This window comes from Sphaeramia orbicularis, unplaced genomic scaffold (genome assembly GCF_902148855.1).
Source record: "Sphaeramia orbicularis unplaced genomic scaffold, fSphaOr1.1, whole genome shotgun sequence".
Taxonomy (NCBI): Eukaryota; Metazoa; Chordata; class Actinopteri; order Kurtiformes; family Apogonidae; genus Sphaeramia; species Sphaeramia orbicularis.
In genome coordinates this window covers 213460-238348 of record NW_021941603.1, presented here as the reverse complement: position 1 = coordinate 238348, position 24889 = coordinate 213460, and the positions used below count along the sequence as shown (strand labels likewise).

At 49.8% G+C, this 24889-nt stretch overlaps 1 protein-coding gene across 1 annotated transcript in view; it reads right to left on the bottom strand.

Moving 5' to 3' along the window:
* Positions 1-24889, bottom strand: part of vps13d (vacuolar protein sorting 13 homolog D) — a 116079-nt gene that overhangs the window by 18841 nt on the left and 72349 nt on the right. The window contains exons 42-55 of the mRNA XM_030130189.1: positions 15000-15152; positions 12704-12839; positions 12494-12541; positions 12234-12384; positions 10151-10367; positions 9649-9896; positions 9036-9227; positions 8817-8943; positions 7376-7518; positions 6939-7069; positions 3469-3644; positions 3210-3333; positions 714-949; positions 255-357 (exon numbers count right to left, since the gene is read on the bottom strand). Coding sequence (XP_029986049.1) covers positions 255-357; positions 714-949; positions 3210-3333; positions 3469-3644; positions 6939-7069; positions 7376-7518; positions 8817-8943; positions 9036-9227; positions 9649-9896; positions 10151-10367; positions 12234-12384; positions 12494-12541; positions 12704-12839; positions 15000-15152 — 2185 coding nt within the window. The remainder of the gene's footprint in view (positions 1-254; positions 358-713; positions 950-3209; positions 3334-3468; positions 3645-6938; positions 7070-7375; positions 7519-8816; positions 8944-9035; positions 9228-9648; positions 9897-10150; positions 10368-12233; positions 12385-12493; positions 12542-12703; positions 12840-14999; positions 15153-24889) is intronic.

The window sequence follows — 24889 nt, the reverse complement described above, 5'->3', positions numbered from 1 at the left end:
CTGGACTGGATTCACAAACACAGGAATTGGATCCTGAACCTGTCTCCAAAAGGTCTGTACCAGGGACACATCTGACACTAATGAGGTTCATTATCAGCAGGTGGTACAGAATGGCTAGGGTCAAAGGTCATCCATGTGGGGTCAAAAGTCATCCATGTGGGGTCATAGGTCATCCATGTGGGGTCACAGGTCATCCATTTGGGGTCAAAGGTCATCCATCTGGGGTCAAAGGTTGTCCATCTGGGGTCACTCACCTTCTGTTTGAGGATGACCCTTTGTGTCTTCGTGTCCACGTCCAGCACCAGTTCACAACAGCTGACCAGCAGCTTCTTTCCAATGGGTCTGTGATCCACACGCCTGCAGCAACGACAACAACAACGACAACAACAACAACGACAACAATGACATCAGGTAACATCAGGATGGATTCCAACCCTAGACTAAAGTCCACAGACAGGACAGGTGTGTGTGTATGTGCGCGTATGTATGTGTGTGTGCGTGTGTGTATGCGTGTGTGTGTGCATGTAAGTGTGCGTGTGAGTGTGTTCATGTGTGTGTAAGTGTGAACGTGTGTGTGCGTATGTGTATGTGCGTGCACGTGTGTATGTGTGGGTGCGTATGTGCACGTGCGTGTGTGTGAGCGTTTGTGTGCGTGTGTGTTTGTATGTGTGTGGGTGCATGTGCGTGCGTGTGTGTGTATTTGTGTGTCTTACTGTTTGAAGGTATGTGTGGCTGCGATGTAGATGAAGTTCTCGTAGTACAGTTTGTTGTATTCTCTGAAGAAGTTCATGTCAGCCGTGACCTCAGAAGAGCCCGCCCCCTTGACGGTCAGGGTGAGGTAGGGGGGGAGGGTGGGCTCATCACAGGCGTAGTCCAGCACAGTGGACGCCTTGACCTCCGTGTACAGACGCATGTCCACCACGCCATGCTGCCAGAACTGGATGGGCACCTGAGGGATCAAACCCAGAGATTAGAGACATCAAACCCAGAGATTAGAGTCATCAAACCCAGAAATTAAAGACATCAAACCCAGAAATTAAAGACATCAAACCCAGAGATTAGACATCAAACCCAGAGATTAGACATCAAACCCAGAGATGAGAGACTTCAAACTCAGAGATTAGAATCATCAAACCCAGAAATTAAAGACATCAAACCCAGAGATTAGACATCAAACCCAGAGATTAGACATCAAACCCAGAGATGAGAGACTTCAAACCCAGAGATGAGAGTCATCAAACCCAGAAATTAAAGACATCAAACCCAGAGATTAGAGACATCAAACCCAGAGATTAGAGTCATCAAACCCAGAAATTAAAGACATCAAACTCAGAGATTAGAGACATCAAACCCAGATATTAGACATCAAACCCAGAGATGAGAGACTTCAAACCCAGAGATTAGAGTCATCAAACCCAGAAATTAAAGACATCTAACCCAGAAATTAAAGACATCAAACTCAGAGATTAGACATCAAACCCAGAGATGAGAGACATCAAACCCAGAGATGAGAGTCATCAAACCCAGAAATTAAAGACATCAAACCCAGAGATTAGAGACATCAAACCCAGAGATTAGAGTCATCAAACCCAGAAATTAAAAACATCAAACCCAGAAATTAAAGACATCAAACCCAGAGATGAGAGACATCAAACCCAGAGATTAGAGTTATCAAACCCAGAAATTAAAGACATCAAACCCAGAGATGAGAGACATCAAACCCAGGGATGAGAGACATCAAACCCAGAGATTAGAGACATCAAACCCAGACATTAAAGACATCAAACCCAGAGATTAGAAACATCAAACCCAGGGATTAGAGACATCAAACCCAGGGATAAGAGACATCAAACCCAGAGATTAGACATCAAACCCAGAGATTAGAGACATCAAACCCAAAACTTAAAGACATCAAACCCAGGGATTAGAGACATCAAACCCAAGGATTGGAGACATCAAACCCAGGGATGAGAGACATCAAACCCAGGGATGAGAGACATCAAACCCAGAGATTAGAGACATCAAACCCAGATTAGAGACATCAAACTCAGAAATTAAAGATATCAAACCCAGAGATTAGAGACATCAAACCCAGGGATAAGAGACATCAAACCCAGAGATTAGAGACATCAAACCCAGCAATTAAAGACATCAAACCCAGGGATTAGAGACATCAAACCCAAGGATTGGAGACATCAAACCCAGGGATGAGAGACATCAAACCCAGGGATGAGAGACATCAAACCCAGAGATTAGAGACATCAAACCCAGATTAGAGACATCAAACTCAGAAATTAAAGATATCAAACCCAGAGATTAGAGACATCAAACCCAGGGATAAGAGACATCAAAACCAGAGATTAAAGACATCAAACCCAGAATTTAGACATCAAACCCAGAGATTAGAGACATCAAGCCCAGAAATTAAAGACATCAAGCCCAGATATTAAAGACATCAAGCCCAGAGATCAGAAACATCAAACCCAGATATTAAAGACATCAAACCCAGAAATTAGAGACATCAAACCCAAAGATTAGGGACATCACACCCACAGATTAGATCCATCAAACCCAGAGATTAGAGACATCAAACCCAGAGATTAAAGACATCAAACCCAGATATTAGACATCAAACCCAGATATTAGAGACATCACACCCAGAGATTAGAGACAATCCACCCAGAGATTAGAGACATCAAACCCAGAAATTAAAGACATCAAACCCAGAAATTAGAGACATCAAACCCAGAAATTAGACATCAAACCCAGAGATGAGAGACATCAAACCCAGAGATTAAAGACATCAAACACAGAAATTAAAGACATCAAACCCAGAGATTAGAGACATCAAACCCAGAGATCAGAGACATCAAACCCAGAGATTAGAGACATCAGACCCAGATTAGAGACATCAAACCCAGAAATTAAAGACATCAAGCCCAGAGACATCAAACCCAGATATTAAAGACATCAAACCCAGAAATTAGAGACATAAAACCCAAAGATTAGGGACATCACACCCACAGATTAGATACATCAAACCCAGGGATTAGAGACATCGAAGCCAGATATTAAAGACATCAAACCCAGAAATTAGAGACATCAAACCCAGAGATTAGAGAGATCAAACCCAGGGATTAGAGACATCAAGACATCATGTGACGTGGGTTGTGTGACGTGGATCGTGTGACATGGGTAATGTGACTTACCTCAGAGTTGTTCTGGATGCGAAAGGGTGGGGGCAGCTGGTGGGTGTCGCTGAAGGCGATGTGGTAGGTGGCACCTTTGAGGCTGATCTCTGTCCGCAGGAAGAAGCACTTCCCCAGGGTGTCCCTGTCCACAACACAACAGGACACATGAGGACCACAGTCCACTTATGTTTCTGAACACGTGCTGGACGTTTGGGGGCGTGCCTGTCTCTTGTTTGTGTTTGTAAACATGTGTTGGACGTTTGGGGATGTGGCCTACCTCATGTTGATGTGGAAGGACTTGGGTTTGTTGACCTCAAAGCCTCCGGACCAGGTGCAGTTGGGCGTGTCCATCAGACGAACACACAGCAGCTGGTCGTAGTCGTTGCGTGGCCAATGGAAGACCACGCTGGAGCCGGGGAGGGTGGAGATGTACCCGTCTGGGTTGGCCGTGCCCTGGGACAAACACACTGTCACAACCAGGGCCTGCAGATGACCTCTGATCTATGACCTATAACTTCTGACCTATAATATATGGCCTCAGACCTATGACCTATAACCTATGACCCATGACGTCTGACCTATGACCCATGACCTATAATATATGGCCTCTGACCGATGACCTTTGACCTCTGACCTGCTGTTCCAAAAGTCTGGACTAAACTCCTATCAGTTCAGTTTTCATCTGAACTTTAACTGAACATTTATTTTGTCTAAAAATTTTTTTACCAACATTTTCAGAGACATTTCAATAATGTCAGAAATAAAGAAACTTTAAGTAAAATCAAACCAAAGGCATAAAAAGACCAAACAGTAACTGGGATCGAGTTCTGCTTTGAAAAACTGAAACTATGAACATGTTTCAGCTCCCTGGCTCCTTCTATAATCGGACTAATCTGAACAGGTTTCAGTTCCCTGGTTCCTTCTATAATCGGACTAATCTGAACAGGTTTCAGCTCCCTGGTTCCTTCTATAATCCGACTAATCTGAACAGGTTTCAGTTCCCTGGTTCCTTCTATAATCCGACTAATCTGAACAGGTTTCAGTTCCCTGGTTCCTTCTATAATCCGACTAATCTGAACAGGTTTCAGATCCCTGGTTCCTTCTATAATCCGACTAATCTGAACAGGTTTCAGATCCCTGGTTCCTTCTATAATCCGACTAATCTGAACAGGTTTCAGTTCCCTGGTTCCTTCTATAATCCGACTAATCTGAACAGGTTTCAGCTCCCTGGTTCCTTCTGTAATCCGACTAATCTGAACAGGTTTCAGCTCCCTGGTTCCTTCTATAATCCGACTAATCTGAACAGGTTTCAGTTCCCTGGTTCCTTCTATAATCCGACTAATCTGAACAGGTTTCAGATCCCTGGTTCCTTCTATAATCCGACTAATCTGAACAGGTTTCAGTTCCCTGGTTCCTTCTGTAATCCGACTAATCTGAACAGGTTTCAGATCCCTGGTTCCTTCTGTAATCCGACTAATCTGAACAGGTTTCAGTTCCCTGGTTCCTTCTATAATCCGACTAATCTGAACAGGTTTCAGTTCCCTGGTTCCTTCTATAATCCGACTAATCTGAACAGGTTTCAGCTCCCTGGTTCCTTCTGTAATCCGACTAATCTGAACAGGTTTCAGTTCCCTGGTTCCTTCTATAATCGGACTAATCTGAACAGGTTTCAGTTCCCTGGTTCCTTCTGTAATCCGACTAATCTGAACAGGTTTCAGCTCCCTGGTTCCTTCTGTAATCCGACTAATCTGAACATGTTTCAGCTCCCTGGCTCCTTCTATAATCCGACTAATCTGAACAGGTTTCAGTTCCCTGGTTCCTTCTATAATCCGACTAATCTGAACAGGTTTCAGTTCCCTGGTTCCTTCTGTAATCCGACTAATCTGAACAGGTTTCAGCTCCCTGGTTCCTTCTATAATCCGACTAATCTGAACAGGTGTCAGCTCCCTGGTTCCTTCTATAATCGGACTAATCTGAACAGGTTTCAGTTCCCTGGTTCCTTCTATAATCGGACTAATCTGAACAGGTTTCAGTTCCCTGGTTCCTTCTATAATCCAACTAATCGGAACAGGTTTCAGTTCCCTGGTTCCTTCTATAATCGGACTAATCGGAACAGGTTTCAGTTCCCTGGTTCCTTCTATAATCGGACTAATCGGAACAGGTTTCAGTTCCCTGGTTCCTTCTATAATCGGACTAATCGGAACAGGTTTCAGTTCCCTGGTTCCTTCTATAATCGGACTAATCGGAACAGGTTTCAGTTCCCTGGTTCCTTCTATAATCGGACTAATCTGAACAGGTTTCAGTTCCCTGGTTCCTTCTATAATCGGACTAATCTGAACAGGTTTCAGTTCCCTGGTTCCTTCTATAATCCGACTAATCTGAACAGGTTTCAGTTCCCTGGTTCCTTCTATAATCCGACTAATCTGAACAGGTTTCAGATCCCTGGTTCCTTCTGTAATCCGACTAATCTGAACAGGTTTCAGTTCCCTGGTTCCTTCTGTAATCCGACTAATCTGAACAGGTTTCAGCTCCCTGGTTCCTTCTGTAATCCGACTAATCTGAACAGGTTTCAGCTCCCTGGTTCCTTCTGTAATCCGACTAATCTGAACAGGTTTCAGTTCCCTGGTTCCTTCTGTAATCCGACTAATCTGAACAGGTTTCAGCTCCCTGGTTCCTTCTATAATCCGACTAATCTGAACAGGTTTCAGTTCCCTGGTTCCTTCTATAATCCGACTAATCTGAACAGGTTTCAGTTCCCTGGTTCCTTCTGTAATCCGACTAATCTGAACAGGTTTCAGCTCCCTGGTTCCTTCTGTAATCCGACTAATCTGAACAGGTTTCAGTTCCCTGGTTCCTTCTGTAATCGGACTAATCTGAACAGGTTTCAGCTCCCTGGTTCTTTCTATAATCGGACTAATCTGAACAGGTTTCAGCTCCCTGGTTCCTTCTATAATCCGACTAATCTGAACAGGTTTCAGTTCCCTGGTTCCTTCTATAATCGGACTAATCTGAACAGGTTTCAGATCCCTGGTTCCTTCTATAATCCGACTAATCGGAACAGGTTTCAGTTCCCTGGTTCCTTCTATAATCCGACTAATCGGAACAGGTTTCAGTTCCCTGGTTCCTTCTATAATCCGACTAATCGGAACAGGTTTCAGTTCCCTGGTTCCTTCTATAATCCGACTAATCGGAACAGGTTTCAGTTCCCTGGTTCCTTCTATAATCCGACTAATCGGAACAGGTTTCAGTTCCCTGGTTCCTTCTATAATCCGACTAATCGGAACAGGTTTCAGTTCCCTGGTTCCTTCTATAATCGGACTAATCGGAACAGGTTTCAGTTCCCTGGTCCCTTCTATAATCGGACTAATCGGAACAGGTTTCAGTTCCCTGGTCCCTTCTATAATCGGACTAATCGGAACAGGTTTCAGTTCCCTGGTTCCTTCTATAATCCGACTAATCGGAACAGGTTTCAGTTCCCTGGTTCCTTCTATAATCCGACTAATCTGAACAGGTTTCAGTTCCCTCGTTCCTTCAGCTCAGGTGGATCCAGACTCCTCCCACTGGATGGATCGTGTATTTGTCAGAGCACAATCTTTCTAATTCATGGAATCTGAAGGCACGTCACAAATTCAAGTCAAAGCCTGTAACGTAAAACATGGAACCGGAGCCAATGATCCAGGGAGAGGAGCTGAGCACCAGAGTGGGAGGAGCTGAGCACCAGAGTGGGCGGAGCTTTGGTGTTCTCACTTTTCCTCTGGCGAACTCCCTCTGAGCGAAGGCCAGTTTGTGAGTGGAGCGGTTATCCAGGAGGTAACGGGGGGCAAAGGTCACGATGTGAGTGTCCCTGTAGCGACCCTTCCCCTTCCTCACACTGATACCTGGAGGAGGAGAAGAAGAAGAAGAGAAGAAGAGATGAACAGGCTGATCCACCACTAACACTCAAGGAAACAAGTGGAAAACGGATAACTGGAACTGCAGAACAAGGAACCAACTCCACTGACTCCACATGTTCTCCACATGTTCTCCAGCTGTAACTCCATCATTTATTGACTGAAGTTCTGAACACTGATCTCTCTGATTCCAGTCTGGTCGGTCTGATGACCTCATATACGATCATGTGTCTGATTGGTGGAACTGCTCCTTGTCTGCTCCTTGTTGGTTCCAGTGGTAGAACCAGAACTCACCTATGTTGTAGATGAGTCCAGGTCTGTTCCCATGTTGGATGACCTTCACAGCTCGGACTCCGCTCCCTCCGTCCAGGGAGAAGCCCTGGCACCACCCTGGGACTCCATCAGGGTGGATCCCCTTTCCAATGCGCATGGTGCACCTGAAAAGAACCACAGAGCAGAGGATGACGCCTGACCGGCTGCTCCTTGGGTCAGGGTTAGGGTCAGGGTCAGAGTCAGGGTCAGGGTTAGGGTCAGGGTCAGGGTTAGGGTCAGGGTCAGGGTCAGGGTCAGGGTCAGGGTTAGGGTCAGGGTCAGGGTTAGGGTCAGAGTCAGGGTCAGGGTCAGGGTCAGGGTTAGGGTTAGGGTCAGGGTCAGGGTTAGGATCAGGGTCAGGGTTAGGGTCAGGGTCAGGGTCAGGGTTAGGGTTAGGGTCAGGGTCAGGGTTAGGGTTAGGGTCAGGGTCAGGGTTAGGGTTAGGGTCAGGGTCAGGGTTAGGGTCAGGGTCAGGGTTAGGGTCAGGGTCAGGGTCAGGGTCAGGGTCAGAGTCAGGGTCAGGGTTAGGGTCAGGGTTAGGGTCAGAGTCAGGGTCAGGGTTAGGGTTAGGGTCAGGGTCAGGGTCAGGGTCAGAGTCAGAGTCAGGGTCAGGGTTAGGGTCAGGGTTAGGGTCAGAGTCAGGGTCAGGGTCAGGGTTAGGGTCAGGGTCAGGGTTAGGATCAGGGTCAGGGTTAGGGTCAGGGTCAGGGTCAGGGTTAGGGTTAGGGTTAGGGTCAGGGTCAGGGTTAGGGTTAGGGTCAGGGTCAGGGTTAGGGTTAGGGTCAGGGTCAGGGTTAGGGTCAGGGTCAGGGTTAGGGTCAGGGTCAGGGTCAGGGTCAGGGTCAGAGTCAGGGTCAGGGTCAGGGTTAGGGTCAGGGTTAGGGTCAGAGTCAGGGTCAGGGTTAGGGTTAGGGTCAGGGTCAGGGTTAGGGTCAGAGTCAGAGTCAGGGTCAGGGTTAGGGTCAGGGTTAGGGTCAGAGTCAGGGTCAGGGTCAGGGTTAGGGTCAGGGTCAGGGTTAGGGTTAGGATCAGGGTCAGGGTTAGGGTCAGGGTCAGGGTCAGGGTTAGGGTTAGGGTCAGGGTCAGGGTCAGGGTTAGGGTCAGGGTCAGGGTTAGGGTTAGGGTCAGGGTCAGGGTTAGGGTCAGGGTCAGGGTTAGGGTCAGGGTCAGGGTCAGGGTCAGGGTCAGAGTCAGGGTCAGGGTTAGGGTCAGGGTCAGGGTCAGGGTCAGGGTCAGGGTTAGGGTCAGGGTCAGGGTTAGGGTCAGAGTCAGGGTCAGGGTTAGGGTTAGGGTCAGGGTCAGGGTCAGGGTTAGGGTCAGAGTCAGGGTCAGGGTTAGGGTTAGGGTCAGGGTCAGGGTTAGGATCAGGGTCAGGGTCAGGGTTAGGGTCAGGGTTAGGGCTAAGGTCAGGGTTGTGTCTTACATGGCCGGCTGCTCCTTGTCGGTGTAACAGAACAGTAGTGGACTGAGGCTTCTTGCCAGCTCGTGTTCCTCGAACTGTCCCGCGGCGTCGGCTTTCCCGTTGTCCTGACGGAAGATCAATGGCAGACCTGAGGGAGGACATAGACTTCAGACAAACAGGCTCTAACCCTAACCCTAACCCAGACTAGGGTGCATGTTCCAACCACAAACAGGCCTTCACCGGTCTTGTTGATGAGCCAATAAGGGGCAGACACCAGGATCTTCAGCGCCCCCTGTGCTCGCAGAATGATACGAATGGTCAGACACAGCAGGCGTTTGTTGGAGTCATACAGACGCATCCGAACCACGTAGTTCTGAGTTCCAGGAGGAATCAGCAACTCTTTACACAAAGGGAAGTTCTCCAGCAGCACACCTGGACCCACAAGGAGTACGGAGAGAGAGTGAGAAACGGGTTAGGGGTAAATGGCAAATAGACTGAAATTATAGAGCGCATTTTCTACACCTTCATGGTGCCCAAAGCGCTTTACAATTCCTCACACTCACCCATTCACACACACATTCATACACCAGTGGGTACTGCCTGGTCCTACTGGGAGACATTTAGGGTTCAGTGTCTTGCCCGAGGACACTTCAACATGTGAACAGTCAGAGCCAGGATTCGAACCGCCGACTCTTTGGTCATTGGACGACCCACTCTACCAACTGAGCCACAGCCACCGGGTAAGGGGTAAGGTACGGAGTAACGGGTTAGCCCTAGCCCTAACCCAGCATTGATGGGTTAGCCCTAGCCCAGGTTAGCCCTAGCCCAGTTTAGCCCTAGCCCAAACCCTCACCCAGTTCCATGTTCTGGGACGTGTCGGCAGCGTGCAGCACTGCTTCTTTTCCTGGTTTCAGTGAACCCTTAATGGCGGTTCCTTTAATGTAGTAGTTGAGGTCACATGGTAGCAGGTTGGCTAGCACCATGGTGGGCAGCAGGTACACACTGTGACCGGGCTGACGGTAGATCTGCTTGGCCCCGCCCACGTCCCTCTTGGCCGGCCGCTGGTCTGGGTAGTTCTCCTTTTTGATGACCACACAAAACCTGATGAGACCAAGACAAATGAGAAACAACAGACCATTGGGGGATCTGAGCAGAGTACAGGTTAGGGGTAGGGATAGGGTTAGGGTCCATCCAAATGAACCTCCTGGGTCTGGCCCAAATGAACCCTTTACCTTCTGGGTCTAGCCCAAATGAACCCTTTCCCATCTGGGTCCAGCCCAAATGAACCTTCTACCTCCTGGGTCCAGCCCAAATGAAGCCTTTACCTACTTGGTCCAGCCCAAATGAACTCTTACCTGAAGTTCCTCTTGACGTGGTCGTCGAAGTCTGCAGACTGACACTCCCTCTTGCTGCTGCTGACCTCTCCGTAGCGCTCCACACAGGTCCAGTGGATGGGGACCTTACAGAAGAACAGGCCCAGCCCTTTGGGGCGGGCCTGCAGGCGCCACGAAGTCAGGTGGAGCGGGATGGCCAAGGCCTGGCCTGGAAGGATGGGCGGCAACACCACAGGTTCTGAACAGAGACAGACAGGTGCACGGGTCAGTTCACCCTAACCCCTAACCTTGACCCTAACCCTCTAACCCGAACCCTAACTCCTCTAACCCTAACCCTCTAACCCTAACCGTAACACTCTAACCTTCTGACCCTAACAATCTAACCCTCTAACCCTAACCCTGACCCCTATAACCCTAACCATAACTCTAACCCTCTAACCCTAACCGTCTAACCCTAACTCTAACCCTCTAACCCTAACCCTGACCCCTCTAACCCTAACCCTCTACCCCTAATCCTCTAACCCTAACTCTAACCCCCTAATCCTAACCCTAACCCCTCTAACCCTCTAACCCTAACCCTTCTAACCCTAACCCCTCTAACCCTAACCCTTCTAACCCTAACCCCTCTAACCCTAACCCTTCTAACCCTAACCCTTCTAACCCTAACCCCTCTAACCCTAACCCTTCTAACCCTAACCCCTCTAACCCTAACCCTAACCCCTCTAACTCTAACCCTAACCCTCTAACCCTAACCCCTTAACCCTAACCCTCAAACCCTAACCCCTCTAACCCAAACCCTAATCCTGACCCTCTAACCCCTCTAACCCAACCCTAACCCTCTAACCCTAACTCCAACCCGAACCCTAACTCTTTAACCCTAACACTCTAAACCTAACCCTAACTCTCTAAATCTAACCCTCTAAGCCTAACCCTAACCCACTAACCCTAACTCTAACCCCTTTAACCTAATCCTAACCCTCTAATCCTAACCCCTCTAACCCAACCCTAACCCTCTAACCCCTCTAACCCTAACTACTCTAACCCTAATCCTAACTCTCTAACCCCTCTAACCCTCTAACCCTAACTCTCTAACCCTAACCCTGACCCCTCTCACGCTAACCCTCACCCCTCTAACTCTAACCCTCTAACCCTAACCTTAACCTCTCTAATCCTAACCCTAACTCTAACCCTAACCCCTCTAAGTCTAATCCTAACCCTAACCCTCCTAACCCTAACTCTAACCCTAACCCCTCTAACCCAACCCTAATCCTCTAATCCTAACCCTCTAACCGTCTAACCCAACCTTAACCCTCTAACCCTAACCTTCTAACCCTAACCCTCTAATCCTAACCCTGACCCCTCTAACCCTAACCTTCTAACCCTCTAACCCTAGTCCTCTAACCCTAACCCTGACCCCTCTAACCCTAACCCTCTAACCCTAGCCTTAACCCCTCTAACCTTAACCCTAACCCTCTAACCCTAGCCCTAACCCCTCTAACCTTAACCCTAACCCTCTAACCCTAACCCTCTAACACTCTAACCCTAACCCTCTAACCCTAATCCTCTAACCCTAACTCTCTAACCCTAACCCTCTAATCCTAATCCTCAAACCCTAACTCTCTAACCCTAACCCTCTAACCCTAATCCTCTAACCCTAATCCTCTAACCCTAACCCTAACTCTCTAACCCTAACCCTCAGTGTGTTCTATATGCACATACATGTGGACAGCTGATCATGTGCACAGATTCCACACTAATTCAAAGAGTTGTGTATATCTATATGAGTCCTGATAGGACATTGGTTGATCCTCCAGCTAACTGCATCACTGACATGTTTGGGAACATTCATTATGGCTAAACATGGACATTCATGAAAACTTTTATTTGACATGTTTGGATGGAGTGGTTACTGCCCTGTCCATCAAACTGATGGACAATAAAAATATGTAGACAGCCTCTGGGCTAACCCCTCCCACCTTGCTGACATCATCATGGCTAAGCCCTCTCACCCCACTGACATCATCATGGCTAACTCCTCCCACCCTGTTCCACTGGATAATAAAACAGTGAGCCCTTCAGTTGAGTGTGAGTGGGTGGGGCTTACTGTCTGGAGCTGAGGGGCTGTCCAGTCGGACCTCCATGGGAACATCCAGCTGGTTCTTGACCATCAGAGCTGAGCGCACAGTGATGACCTTCCTGGCACTGCCCTCCATGGTGATGGAGAAGACCACTCTGACCGGGGGCAGGGCCGAGAACTGGGGGGGGTGGGGGGGGTGGGGGGGGTTAGGGATCAAAGCTGCTCTGGTCTCTGGTGCATCAGGGTTCCTTCCACTGTATATGTGTGTGTGTGTGTGTGTCTCTTACATAGACATGTGGATGGATGATGTTGGTTCTGCTGATTGGACTGCCCACCTGTTGAACAGAAGAACAAAACACCTGGTCATGAACAATGTTCCATCCGAGGGTCTGAAGGAACATGAAGAATGCTGATGACCTGGACCAGGTTTGGACCAGGTTTAGACCAGGTTCGGTCCTGGTCTAGATCTGGTCCCTGTTTGGTGGGTCAGTACTCACAGTGTTAGCAGAGCTGGTTCTGTCTGGAGCTGCGTATCTGAAGAACACGCCCACTTTGTCCACAGACACCGGTTTGACCTGTTCCCACCCACAGACACGAACCAACAGCTGGTGGAGCTTCAACTCATGGGTGTGTCTGCAGAGAGACAGGGGGTGGAGTTAGAGAGAGAGAGCGATAGGAGAGGGGGCGGAGTTAGAGAGACAGGGACAGGAGAGGGGGCAGAGTTAAAGAGAGAGGGACAGGAGGGGGGCAGAGTTAGAGAGACAGAGAGACAGGAGAGGGGGCGGAGTTAAAGAGAGAGGAACAGGAGGGGGGGCAGAGTTAGAGAGACAGGGACAGGAGAGGGGGCAGAGTTAAAGAGAGAGGAACAGGAGGGGGGGCAGAGTTAGAGAGACAGGGACAGGAGAGGGGGCAGAGTTAAAGAGAGAGGGACAGGAGGGGGGGCAGAGTTAGAGAGACAGGGACAGGAGAGGGGGCAGAGTTAAAGAGAGAGGGACAGGAGGGGGGACGGAGTTAGAGAGACAGAGAGACAGGAGAGGGGGCGGAGTTAAAGAGAGAGGAACAGGAGGGGGGGCGGAGTTAGAGAGACAGGGACAGGAGAGGGGGCAGAGTTAAAGAGAGAGGAACAGGAGGGGGGGCAGAGTTAGAGAGACAGAGAGACAGGAGAGGGGGCGGAGTTAAAGAGAGAGGAACAGGAGGGGGGGCAGAGTTAGAGAGACAGGGACAGGAGGGGGGGCAGAGTTAAAGAGAGAGGGACAGGAGGGGGGGCGGAGTTAGAGAGAGAGAGAGACAGGAGAGGGGGCGGAGTTAGAGAGAGAGGAACAGGAGGGGGGGTGGAGTTAGAGAGAGAGAGAGACAGGAGAGGGGGCGGAGTTAGAGAGAGAGAGACAGGAGAGGGGGCAGAGTTAAAGAGAGAGGGACGGGGGGGCGGAGTTAGAGAGAGAGACAGGAGAGGGGGCGGAGTTAGAGAGAGAGAGACAGGAGAGGGGGCAGAGTTAGAGAGAGAGAGACAGGAGAGGGGGCAGAGTTAGAGGGAGACAGACAGGAGAGGGGGCAGAGAGAGAGAGAGGAGAGGGGGAGAGTTAGAGAGAGAGAGACAGGAGAGGAGGCAGAGTTAAAGAGAGAGGGACAGGAGGGGGGGCGGAGTTAGAGAGAGAGAGACAAGAGAGGGGGCGGAGTTAGAGAGAGAGAGAGGAAAGGGGGCTGAGTTAGAGGGAGACAGACAGGAGAGGGGGCAGAGAGAGAGAGAGGAGAGGGGGAGAGTTAGAGAGAGAGAGACAGGAGAGGGGGCAGAGTAAGAGAGAGAGAGACAGGAGAGGGGGTGGAGTTAGACAGAGAGAGAGGAGAGGGGGCATAGTTAGAGGGAGACAGACAGGAGAGGGGGCAGAGTTAGAGAGAGAGGGACAGGAGGGGGGCGGAGTGAGAGAGAGAGAGACAGGAGAGGGGGTGTAGTTAAACAGAGAGAGACAGGAGAGGGGGCAGAGTTAGAGAGAGACAGTGAGGAGAGGGGCCATAGTTAGAGACAGACAGGAGAAGGGGTGGAGTTAAAGACAAACAGGAGGAAACACAAGAAGAGAGGTGGTGGAGTTAAAGACAGAAAGGAGGAAAGACAAGAAGAGAGGGGGCGGAGTTAAAGACAGAAAGGAGGAAAGGCAAGAGGAGAGGGGGCGGAGTTAAAGACAGACAGTAAAGGGGGCGGAGTTAGAGACAGACAGACAGGAGAGGAGCGGAGTTAAAGAAAGACAGGAGGAAAGACAAAAGAGAGGGGGAGGAGTTAAAGACAGACGGGGGAGGGGTTAAAGAAACACATGAGGAGAGGTTAAAGACAGACATGAGGAGGGGCGGAGTTAAAGAGAGACAAGAGGAGGGGTTAAAGAAAGACAGACAAAAGGAAAGACAAGAAGACAAACGGGGGCGGAGTTAAAGAAAGACAGACAGGAGGAGGGGTTAAAGAAAGACAGATAAGAGGAAGGACAAGAAGACAAAAGGGAGTGGAGTTAAAGAAAGTCAAGAGGAAAGTTAAGATGACAAAAGGGGGCGGAGTTAAAGACAGACAGGAGGAGAGGTTAAAGACAGACAGGAGGAAAAACAAGAAGACAGAAAAAGGAAAACACACACATTCACCCATTTTTCCTCCATCACTGACTGTTCATAGAGGAAGTGCAAAAGTGGGCGGAGCTACTAATAGTTTGTCATTGGTCTGAATGTTCTGTGAGTTTACAGAATATGTGTCGGACCTTTGGACCTGTGTCTCAGTTTCAGAACCTGTGTTTGACCTGTGTCTCAATTTCAAACCTGTGTCTCAGCTTCTCTCGGGCTTCGAACTCGAAGGGCACCTCCTCCCCAGGCTGCACCTCCCTCCACTGGCTCACATTATGGAGGTCATCAGCTCCTGAACTGTGGACGTCTGAGATGGAGTCTGCACTGGAGCTGTGGGACAGCGCCACCCTGGGGACACACACAAGGACACATGTGGACACACAAGGACACACATATGGACACACAAGGACACACAGATGGACACATATGGACACTTTGCTGGGGGGGAAGGAGCTGGGGCTTGTGAGGGAGGTTGAGAGGTACCGTCGATATAGTCGGGCTCACCTCCACACACAGCTGGGGCTGTGGAACCCAACCCCTCCAGAGGGGCTGGACTCTCCACTTTTCTGGTGTTGCTTGCGGTCAGAGGCAGCGGGCTGGTGTGGGCGTGGTCAAAGCCCCTCAGCTCAAGCGTCATGTGTTGGAGTTCACCCCAGTGAACGAAAGGGTGGTGTCCCTGTACCTTTGGGTCAGGGACAGGTGCCTCACTGTTGTCTCAGCCTGCAGGCCTTACAGCAGTGCAGAGTACCCGGCCTTCTTGGAGTCCCTGGGAGGGGTGCTGGATGGTGCGCCGACTGGGGACTCCAGTGTTCTCTTGGGTGACTTCAACACTTGTGTGAGCAACGACAGTGAGACCTGGAGGGGGGTGATGGGGAGGAATGGCCTCCCCAATCTGAACCTGAGTGGTGTTCTATTATTGGACTTCTGTGCCAGTCACAGTCTGTCCATAACGAACACCATGTTTGAACACAGGGATGTCCAGAAGTGCACATGGTACCAGGTCACCCTAGGCCAGAGGTCGATGATAGACTTTGTGTTGTGTCATCAGACCTCCGGCCGCATGTTTTGGACACTCAGGTGAAGAGAGGGGCAGAGCTGTCAACCGATCACCACCTGGTGGTGAGTTGGATCCGCTGGCGAAGGAGGAAGCTGGACAGACTGGGCATGCCCAAACGTGTCGTGAGGGTCTGCTGGGAATATCTGGCAGAGTCCGATGTCAGCGTGGTCTTCAACTCCCACCTCTGGAGGAGCTTCTCCCAGATCCCGGGGGAGGCTGGGGACATTGAGTCCAAGTGGACCATGTTCTCCACCTCCATTGTCAAAGCGGCTGCTCTGAGCTGTGGTCCAGGGTTTCCAATGCCTGTCATGGCGGCAATCCCTGAACCCGGTGGTGGACCCTGGAAGTAAGGGATGCCGTCAAGCTGAAGAAGGAGTCTGATGGAGCCTTGTTGGCTCGTGGGACTCCCGAGGCAGCTGATGGGTGGCAGGCCAGGTGTGCCGCAGCCCGAGCGGTTGTCGAGGCAAAAGCTTGGGTCTGGGTGGAGTTTGGGGAGGCCATGGAGGAGGACTGTCAGTCGGCCTGAAGGAAATTCTGGCAAACCGTCCGGTGCCTCAGGAGGGAAAGCAGTGCACCACCAACACTGTTTACAGTGGAAGTGGGAGCTGCTGACCTCCACTAGGGATGTTGTCGGATGGTGGAAGGAATACTTGGAGGAACTCCTCAATCCCACTGTCACGTCTTCCATGGAGGAAGCAGAAGCTGAGGTCTCAGAGGTGGACTCGTCCATCACTCAAGCTGAAGTCACCCAGGTGGTTGGACAGCTCCTCGGTGGCAGAGCACCAGGGGTGGATGAGATTCACCCTGAGTCCCTTAAGTCTCTGGATGTGCAGGGACTGTCTTGACTGACACATCTCTGTAACATGGCGTGGCAGTCGGGGACAATTCCCCTGGATTGGCAGACCGGGGTGGTGGTCTCCCTTTATAAGAAGGGGGACCAGAGGGTGTGCTCCAATCACGGGGGGATCCCACTCCTCAGCCTCCCGGGGAAAGTCTATTCCAGGTACTGGAGAGGAGGATCCAATTGATAGTCGAACCTCAGATCCGGGAGGAACAATGCGGTTTTCATCCCAGTCGTGAAACACTGAACCAGGTCTATACTCTTCATCGGGTGCTCGAGGGTTCATGGGAGTTCGCCCAACCAGTCCACATGTGTTTTGTGGATCTGGAGAAGGCATTCGACCGTGTCCCTTGTGGTATCCTGTGAGGGGTGCTTCGGGAGTATGGGGTCCGGGGCCCTTTGCTAAGGGCAGTCCGATCCTTGTATGACCAAAGCAGCAGCCTGGTTCGCATTGCTGACAGTAAGTTAGACCTGTTCCAGGTGCATGTGGGACTCTGGCAGGACTGCCCTTTGTCACCGGTTCTGTTCATAATTTTTATGGACAGAATTTCTAGGCGCAGCCACGGGCCGGAGGGGGTCCGGTTTGGGGACCACAGGATTTCGTCTTTGCTTTTTGCAGATGACGTTGTCCTGTTGGCCTCATGGAACCTGGACCCTCAGCATGCCCTGGGGCAGTTTGGACCCCTGTGTGAAGCCAGTGGGATGAGGATCAGCACCTCCAAATCCGAGGCCATGGTTCTGGACCGGAAAAAGGTGGTCTGCCCTCTCTGGGTTGGTGGAGAGTCTTTACCCCCAGTGGAGGAGTTCATGTATCTTGGAGTCTTGTTCACAGTGAGGGAAGGATGGAGCGTCAGATTGACAGGTGGGTGGGTGAAGCGTCTGCAGTGATGCGGTCGTTGTATGGGTCTGTTGTGGTTCAGAAGGAGCTAAGCTGAAAGGCAAAGCTCTGGATTTACCGTCAGTCTACGTTCAGACCCTCACCTGTGGTCATGAGCTTTGGGTCAGGACCCAAAGGACCAGATCCAGGATACAAGCGGTCCAAATGAGTTTCCTCCGTGGGGTGGGTGGGTCCGCCCTTAGGGATAGGGGGAGGAGCTCAGAGTAGAGCCGCTGCTCCTCCACATCCAGAGGAACCAGCTGAGGTGAATCAGACATCTGGTTCAGATCCTCCTGGACTCCTCCCTGGGGAGGTGTTCTGGGCATGTCCCACCAGGAGGAGACCTGAGGGAAAACCTAGGACACGGTGGAAAGACCAAGTCTGTGGGCTTGACTGGGAACACCTCAGGGTCCCCCTGAAGAGCTGGAGGAGGAGTCTGAGGAGAGGGAGGTGGCTTAGGAGAGGGAGGAGTCTGGGCATCCCTACTTTGACTGTTACTCCTGTGACCCGGCCCCAGATAAGAAGAGAATGGATGGATGGACACATATGGACATACAAGGCTGTGGGTGTGACTGCCTTGAAGGCCCTACACAAAACAGGTTAGTTATTCACCTCCCTCCCTCCTACCTTGTTGGACTGGTGGTCAGAGTGGCGAACCACATGGTACATCCTGTGTGGTTCCGTAAAGCGTACGGTACAAACGGCTGTCGTCTTTTGGACAATTTCACACCTAAAAGGAAACAACAATAATAGAACATCAGCCCTCCCATCACAGAAGAAAACTATGCCGCGACCCCCCCCGCCCCCCCCCCCCCCCCCCGTAGAACATTCTGGACTTCATCCTGAGTACTGAACCAAAAACACTGAGCAGCAAAAATGAGCAAACAGAAGATCCGCAGGACACAGGAAGTCCAATGAATGTCCGAAGACAGAGTGTATCCAAATATGGATGTGCACAAAGACAAGCACACACACACACACACACACACACAAAAACACACACACACACAGTGCGTCCAGCTTCAGTCAGCTGATTCTCCAGAATCAATATTAAACAGTATTTGACCTGTGGATGGACTGAGCTCAGACTGAAGACAGTCTGTGTCCAACAGGACGAATGTGAAACAGTCTGTGTCCAACAGGACGAATGTGAGACAGTCTGTGTCCAACAGAGGATGAATGTGAGACAGTTTGTGTCCAAAAGGAGGAATGTGAGACAGTCTGTGTCCAAAAGGAGGAATGCGAGACAGTCTGTGTCCAACAGGAGGAATGTGAGACAGTCTGTGTCCAACAGGAGGAATGTGAGACAGTCTGTGTCCAAAAGGAGGAATGTGAGACAGTCTGTGTCCAACAGGAGGAATGTGAGACAGTCTGTGTCCAACAGGACGAATGTGGGACAGTCTGTGTCCAACAGAGGACAAATGTGAGACAGTCTGTTTCCAACAGGAAAAATGTGGGACAGTCTGTGTCCAACAGAGGACAAATGTGGGACAGTCTGTGTCCAACAGGACGAATGTGAGACAGTCTGTGTCCGACAGAGGATGAATGTGAAACAGCCTGTGTCCAACAGGACGAATGTGGGACAGTCTGTGTCCAACAGAGGACAAATGTGAGACAGTATGTGTCCAACAGAGGAGAAATGTGAGCCAGTCTGTGTCCAACAGGACAAATGTGAGACAGTCTGTGTGTCCAACAGAGAACGAATGTGAGACAGTCTGTGTCCAACAGGAGGAATGTGAGACAGTCTGTGTCCAACAGGACAAATGTGAGACAGTCTGTATCCAACGGGACGAATGTGGGACAGTCTGTGTCCAACAGAGGAAAAATGTGGGAAAGTCTGTGTCCAACAGGACGAATGTGAGACAGTCTGTGTCCAACAGAAGACGAATGTGAGACAGTCTGTGTCCAACAGGACGAATGTGAGACAGTCTGTGTCCAACAGGATGAATGTAAGACAGTCTGTGTCAAACAGAGGACAAATGTGAGACAGTCTGTGTCCAACAGGACAAATATGAGACATTATTTGTCCAACAGGAGGAATGTGAGAAAGTCTGTGTCCAAAAGGACAAATGTGGGACAGTCTGTGTCCAACAGAGGACAAATGTGGGACAGTCTGTGTCCAAAAGAGGACGAATGTGAGACAGTCTGTGTCCGAAAGAGGAGGAATGTGAGACAGTCTGTGTCGAACAGGACAAATGTGGGACAGTCTGTGTCCAACAGGGGACAAATGTGAGACAGTCTGTGTCCAAAAGGACAAATGTGGGACAGTCTGTGTCCAACAGAGGATGAATGTGAGACAGTCTGTGTCCGACAGAGGATGAATGTGGGACAGTCTGTGTCCAACAGGACGAATGTGATACAGTCTGTGTCCGACAGAGGACGAATGTGAGACAGTCTGTGTCCGACAGAGAATGAATGTGGGACAGTCTGTGTCCAACAGAGGACGAATGTGAGACAGTCTGTGTCAAACAGAGGACAAATGTGAGACAGTCTGTGTCCAACAGGACAAATATGAGACAGTATGTGTCCAACAGGAGGAATGTGAGACAGTCTGTGTCCAAAAGGACAAATGTGGGACAGTCTGTGTCCAACAGAGGACAAATGTGGGACAGTCTGTGTCCAAAAGAGGACGAATGTGAGACAGTCTGTGTCCAAAAGAGGAGGAATGTGAGACAGTCTGTGTCGAAAAGGACAAATGTGGGACAGTCTGTGTCCAACAGGGGACAAATGTGAGACAGTCTGTGTCCAAAAGGACAAATGTGGGACAGTCTGTGTCCAACAGAGGATGAATGTGAGACAGTCTGTGTCCGACAGAGGATGAATGTGGGACAGTCTGTGTCCAACAGGACGAATGTGAGACAGTCTGTGTCCGACAGAGGACGAATGTGAGACAGTCTGTGTCCGACAGAGGATGAATGTGGGACAGTCTGTGTCCAACAGAGGACGAATGTGAGACAGTCTGTGTCCAACAGAGGACGAATGTGAGACAGTCTGTGTCCGACAGAGGAGGAATGTGAGACAGTCTGTGTCGAACAGGACAAATGTGGGACAGTCTGTGTCCAACAGAGGACAAATGTGGGACAGTCTGTGTCCAACAGGACAAATGTGGGACAGTCTGTGTCCAACAGGATGAATGTGAGACAGTCTGTGTCCGACAGAGGATGAATGTGAGACAGTCTGTGTCCAACAGGACGAATGTGAGACAGTCTGTGTCCAACAGGATGAATGTGAGACAGTCTGTGTCCAACAGGATGAATGTGGGACAGTCTGTTTCCAACAGGACAAATGTGAAACAGTCTGTGTCCAACAGAGGACGAATGTGAGACAGTCTGTGTCCAACAGGACAAATGTGAAACAGTCTGTGTCCAAAAGAGGACAAATTTGAGACAGTCTGTGTCCAACAGAGGATGAATGTGAGACAGTCTGTGTCCAACAGAGGACGAATGTGAGACTGTCTGTGTCCAATAAAGGACAAATGTGAGACAGTCTGTTTCCAACAGGACAAATGTGAGACTGTCTGTGTCCAACAGGACGAATGTGAGACAGTCTGTGTCCGACAGAGGAGGAATGTGAGACAGTCTGTGTCAAACAGGACAAATGTGGGACAGTCTGTGTCCAACAGGACAAATGTGAGACAGTCTGTGTCTGACAGAGGATGAATGTGAGACAGTCTGTGTCCGACAGAGGATGAATGTGGGACAGTCTGTGTCCAACAGGATGAATGTGAGACAGTCTGTGTCCGACAGAGGATGAATGTGAGACAGTCTGTGTCCGACAGAGGATGAATGTGGGACAGTCTGTGTCCAACAGAGGACGAATGTGAGACAGTCTGTGTCCAACAGGACGAATGTGAGACAGTCTGTGTCCAACAGGATGAATGTGAGACAGTCTGTGTCCAACAGCACGAATGTGGTACAGTCTGTGTCCAATAAAGGACAAATGTGAGACAGTCCTGTTTCCAACAGGACAAATGTGAAACAGTCTGTGTCCAAAAGAGGACAAATGTGAGACCGTCTGTGTCCAACAGAGGATGAATGTGAGACAGTCTGTGTCCAACAGAGGACGAATGTGAGACAGTCTGTGTCCAACAGGACAAATGTGAGACAGTCTGTGTCCAACAGGAGGAATGTGAGACAGTCTGTGTCCAAAAGGACAAATGTGGGACAGTCTGTGTCCAACAGAGGACAAATGTGGGACAGTCTGTGTCCGACAGAGGAGGAATGTGAGACAGTCTGTGTCGAACAGGACGAATGGGAGACAGTCTGTTTCCAACAGGAGGAATTTGAGACAGTCTGTGTCCAACAAAGGACAAATGTGAGACAGTCTGTGTCCAACAGGACGAATGTGAGACAGTCTGTTTCCAACAGGACGAATATGGGACAGTCTGTGTCCAACAAAGGACAAATGTGAGACAGTCTGTTTCCAACAGGACAAATGTGAGACAGTCTGTTTCCAACAGGACAAATGTGAGAAAGTCTGTGTCCAACAGAGGACAAATGTGAGACAGTATGTGTCCAACAGAGGACAAATGTGAGACAGTCTGTGTCCAACAGGACGAATGTGAGACAGTCTGTTTCCAACAGGACGAATATGGGACAGTCTGTGTCCAACAGAGGACAAATGTGGGACAGTCTGTGTCCAACAGGACGAATGTGAGACAGTCTGTGTCCAACAGGACGAATGTGAGACAGTCTGTGTCCAACAGGACGAATGTGAGACAGTCTGTGTCCGACAGAGGATGAATGTGGGACAGTCTGTGTCCAACAGGAGGAATGTGAGACAGTCTGTGTCCAACAGGACGAATGTGAGACAGTCTGTGTCTGACAGGACGAATGTGGGACAGTCTGTGTCCAACAGAGGACGAATGTGAGACAGTCTGTGTCCAACAGGACGAATGTGAGACAGTCTGTGTCCAACAGGACGAATGTGAGACAGTCTGTGTCCGACAGAGGATGAATGTGGGACAGTCTGTGTCCAATAGGACGAATGTGAGACAGTCTGTGTCCAACAGGACGAATGTGAGACAGTCTGTGTCTGACAGGACGAATGTGGGACAGTCTGTGTCCAACAGAGGACGAATGTGGGACAGTCTGTGTCCAACAGAGGATGAATGTGAGACAGTCTGTGTCCAACAGGACGAATGTGAGACAGTCTGTGTCCAACAGGACGAATGTGAGACAGTCTGTGTCCAACAGAGGATGAATGTGGGACAGTCTGTGTCCAACAGGACGAATGTGAGACAGTCTGTGTCCAACAGGACGAATGTGAGACAGTCTGTGTTTGACAGGACGAATGTGGGACAGTCTGTGTCCAACAGAGGACGAATGTGGGACAGTCTGTGTCCAACAAAGGATGAATGTGAGACAGTCTGTGTCCAACAGGATGAATGTGAGATAGTCTGTGTCCAACAGAGGACAAATGTGGGACAGTCTGTGTCCAACCGAGGATGAATGTGAGACAGTCTGTGTCCGACAGAGGATGAATGTGGGACAGTCTGTGTCCAACAGGACGAATGTGAGACAGTCTGTGTCCGACAGAGGATGAATGTGAGACAGTCTGTGTCCGACAGAGGATGAATGTGGGACAGTCTGTGTCCAACAGAGGATGAATGTGAGACAGTCTGTGTCCGACAGAGGATGAATGTGGGACAGTCTGTGTCCAACAGAGGACGAATGTGAGACAGTCTGTGTCCAACAGGACGAATGTGAGACAGTCTGTGTCCAACAGGATGAATGTGAGACAGTCTGTGTCCAAGAGGATGAATGTGGGACAGTCTGTGGCCAACAGGAAAAATGTGAAACAGTCTGTGTCCAAAAGAGGACAAATGTGAGACAGTCTGTGTCCAACAGAGGACGAATGTGGGACAGTCTGTGTCCCACAGGACAAATGTGAGACAGTCTGTGTGTCTAACAGAGGACGAATGTGAGACAGTCTGTGTCCAAAGGGACGAATGTGAGACAGTCTGTGTCCAACAGAGGAGGAATGTGAAACAGTCTGTGTCAAACAGGACAAATGTGGGACAGTCTGTGTGTCTAACAGAGGACGAATGTGAGACTGTCTGTGTCCAACAGGACAAATGTGAGACAGTCTGTGTGTCTAACAGAGGACGAATGTGAGACAGTCTGTGTCCAACAGAGGACGAATGTGAGACAGTCTGTGTCCGACAGAGGAGGAATGTGAGACAGTCTGTGTCGAACAGGACAAATGTGGGACAGTCTGTGTCCAACAGAGGACAAATGTGGGACAGTCTGTGTCCAACAGGACAAATGTGAGACAGTCTGTGTCCGACAGAGGATGAATGTGAGACAGTCTGTGTCCGACAGAGGATGAATGTGAGACAGTCTGTGTCCGACAGAGGATGAATGTGGGACAGTCTGTGTCCAACAGGATGAATGTGAGACAGTCTGTGTCCGACAGAGGATGAATGTGAGACAGTCTGTGTCCAACAGGACGAATGTGAGACAGTCTGTGTCCAACAGGACGAATGTGAGACAGTCTGTTTCCAACAGGACAAATGTGAAACAGTCTGTGTCCAAAAGAGGACAAATTTGAGACAGTCTGTGTCCAACAGAGGATGAATGTGAGACAGTCTGTGTCCAAAAGAGGACAAATTTGAGACAGTCTGTGTCCAACAGAGGATGAATGTGAGACAGTCTGTGTCCAACAGAGGACGAATTTGAGACTGTGTCCAATAAAGAACAAATGTGAGACAGTCTGTTTCCAACAGGACAAATGTGAGACTGTCTGTGTCCAACAAGACAAATGTGAGACAGTCTGTGTGTCTAACAGAGGACGAATGTAAGACAGTCTGTGTCCAACAGGACGAATGTGAGACAGTCTGTGTCAAACAGGACAAATGTGGGACAGTCTGTGTCCAACAGAGGACAAATGTGGGACAGTCTGTGTCCGACAGAGGATGAATTTGAGACAGTCTGTGTCCGACAGAGGATGAATGTGAGACAGTCTGTGTCCGACAGAGGATGAATGTGGGACAGTCTGTGTCCAACAGGATGAATGTGAGACAGTCTGTGTCCGACAGAGGATGAATGTGAGACAGTCTGTGTCCGACAGAGGATGAATGTGGGACAGTCTGTGTCCAACAGGATGAATGTGAGACAGTCTGTGTCCGACAGAGGATGAATGTGAGACAGTCTGTGTCCGACAGAGGATGAATGTGGGACAGTCTGTGTCCAACAGAGGACGAATGTGAGACAGTCTGTGTCCAACAGGACGATGTGAGACAGTCTGTGTCCAACAGGATGAATGTGAGACAGTCTGTGTCCAACAGCACGAATGTGGGACAGTCTGTG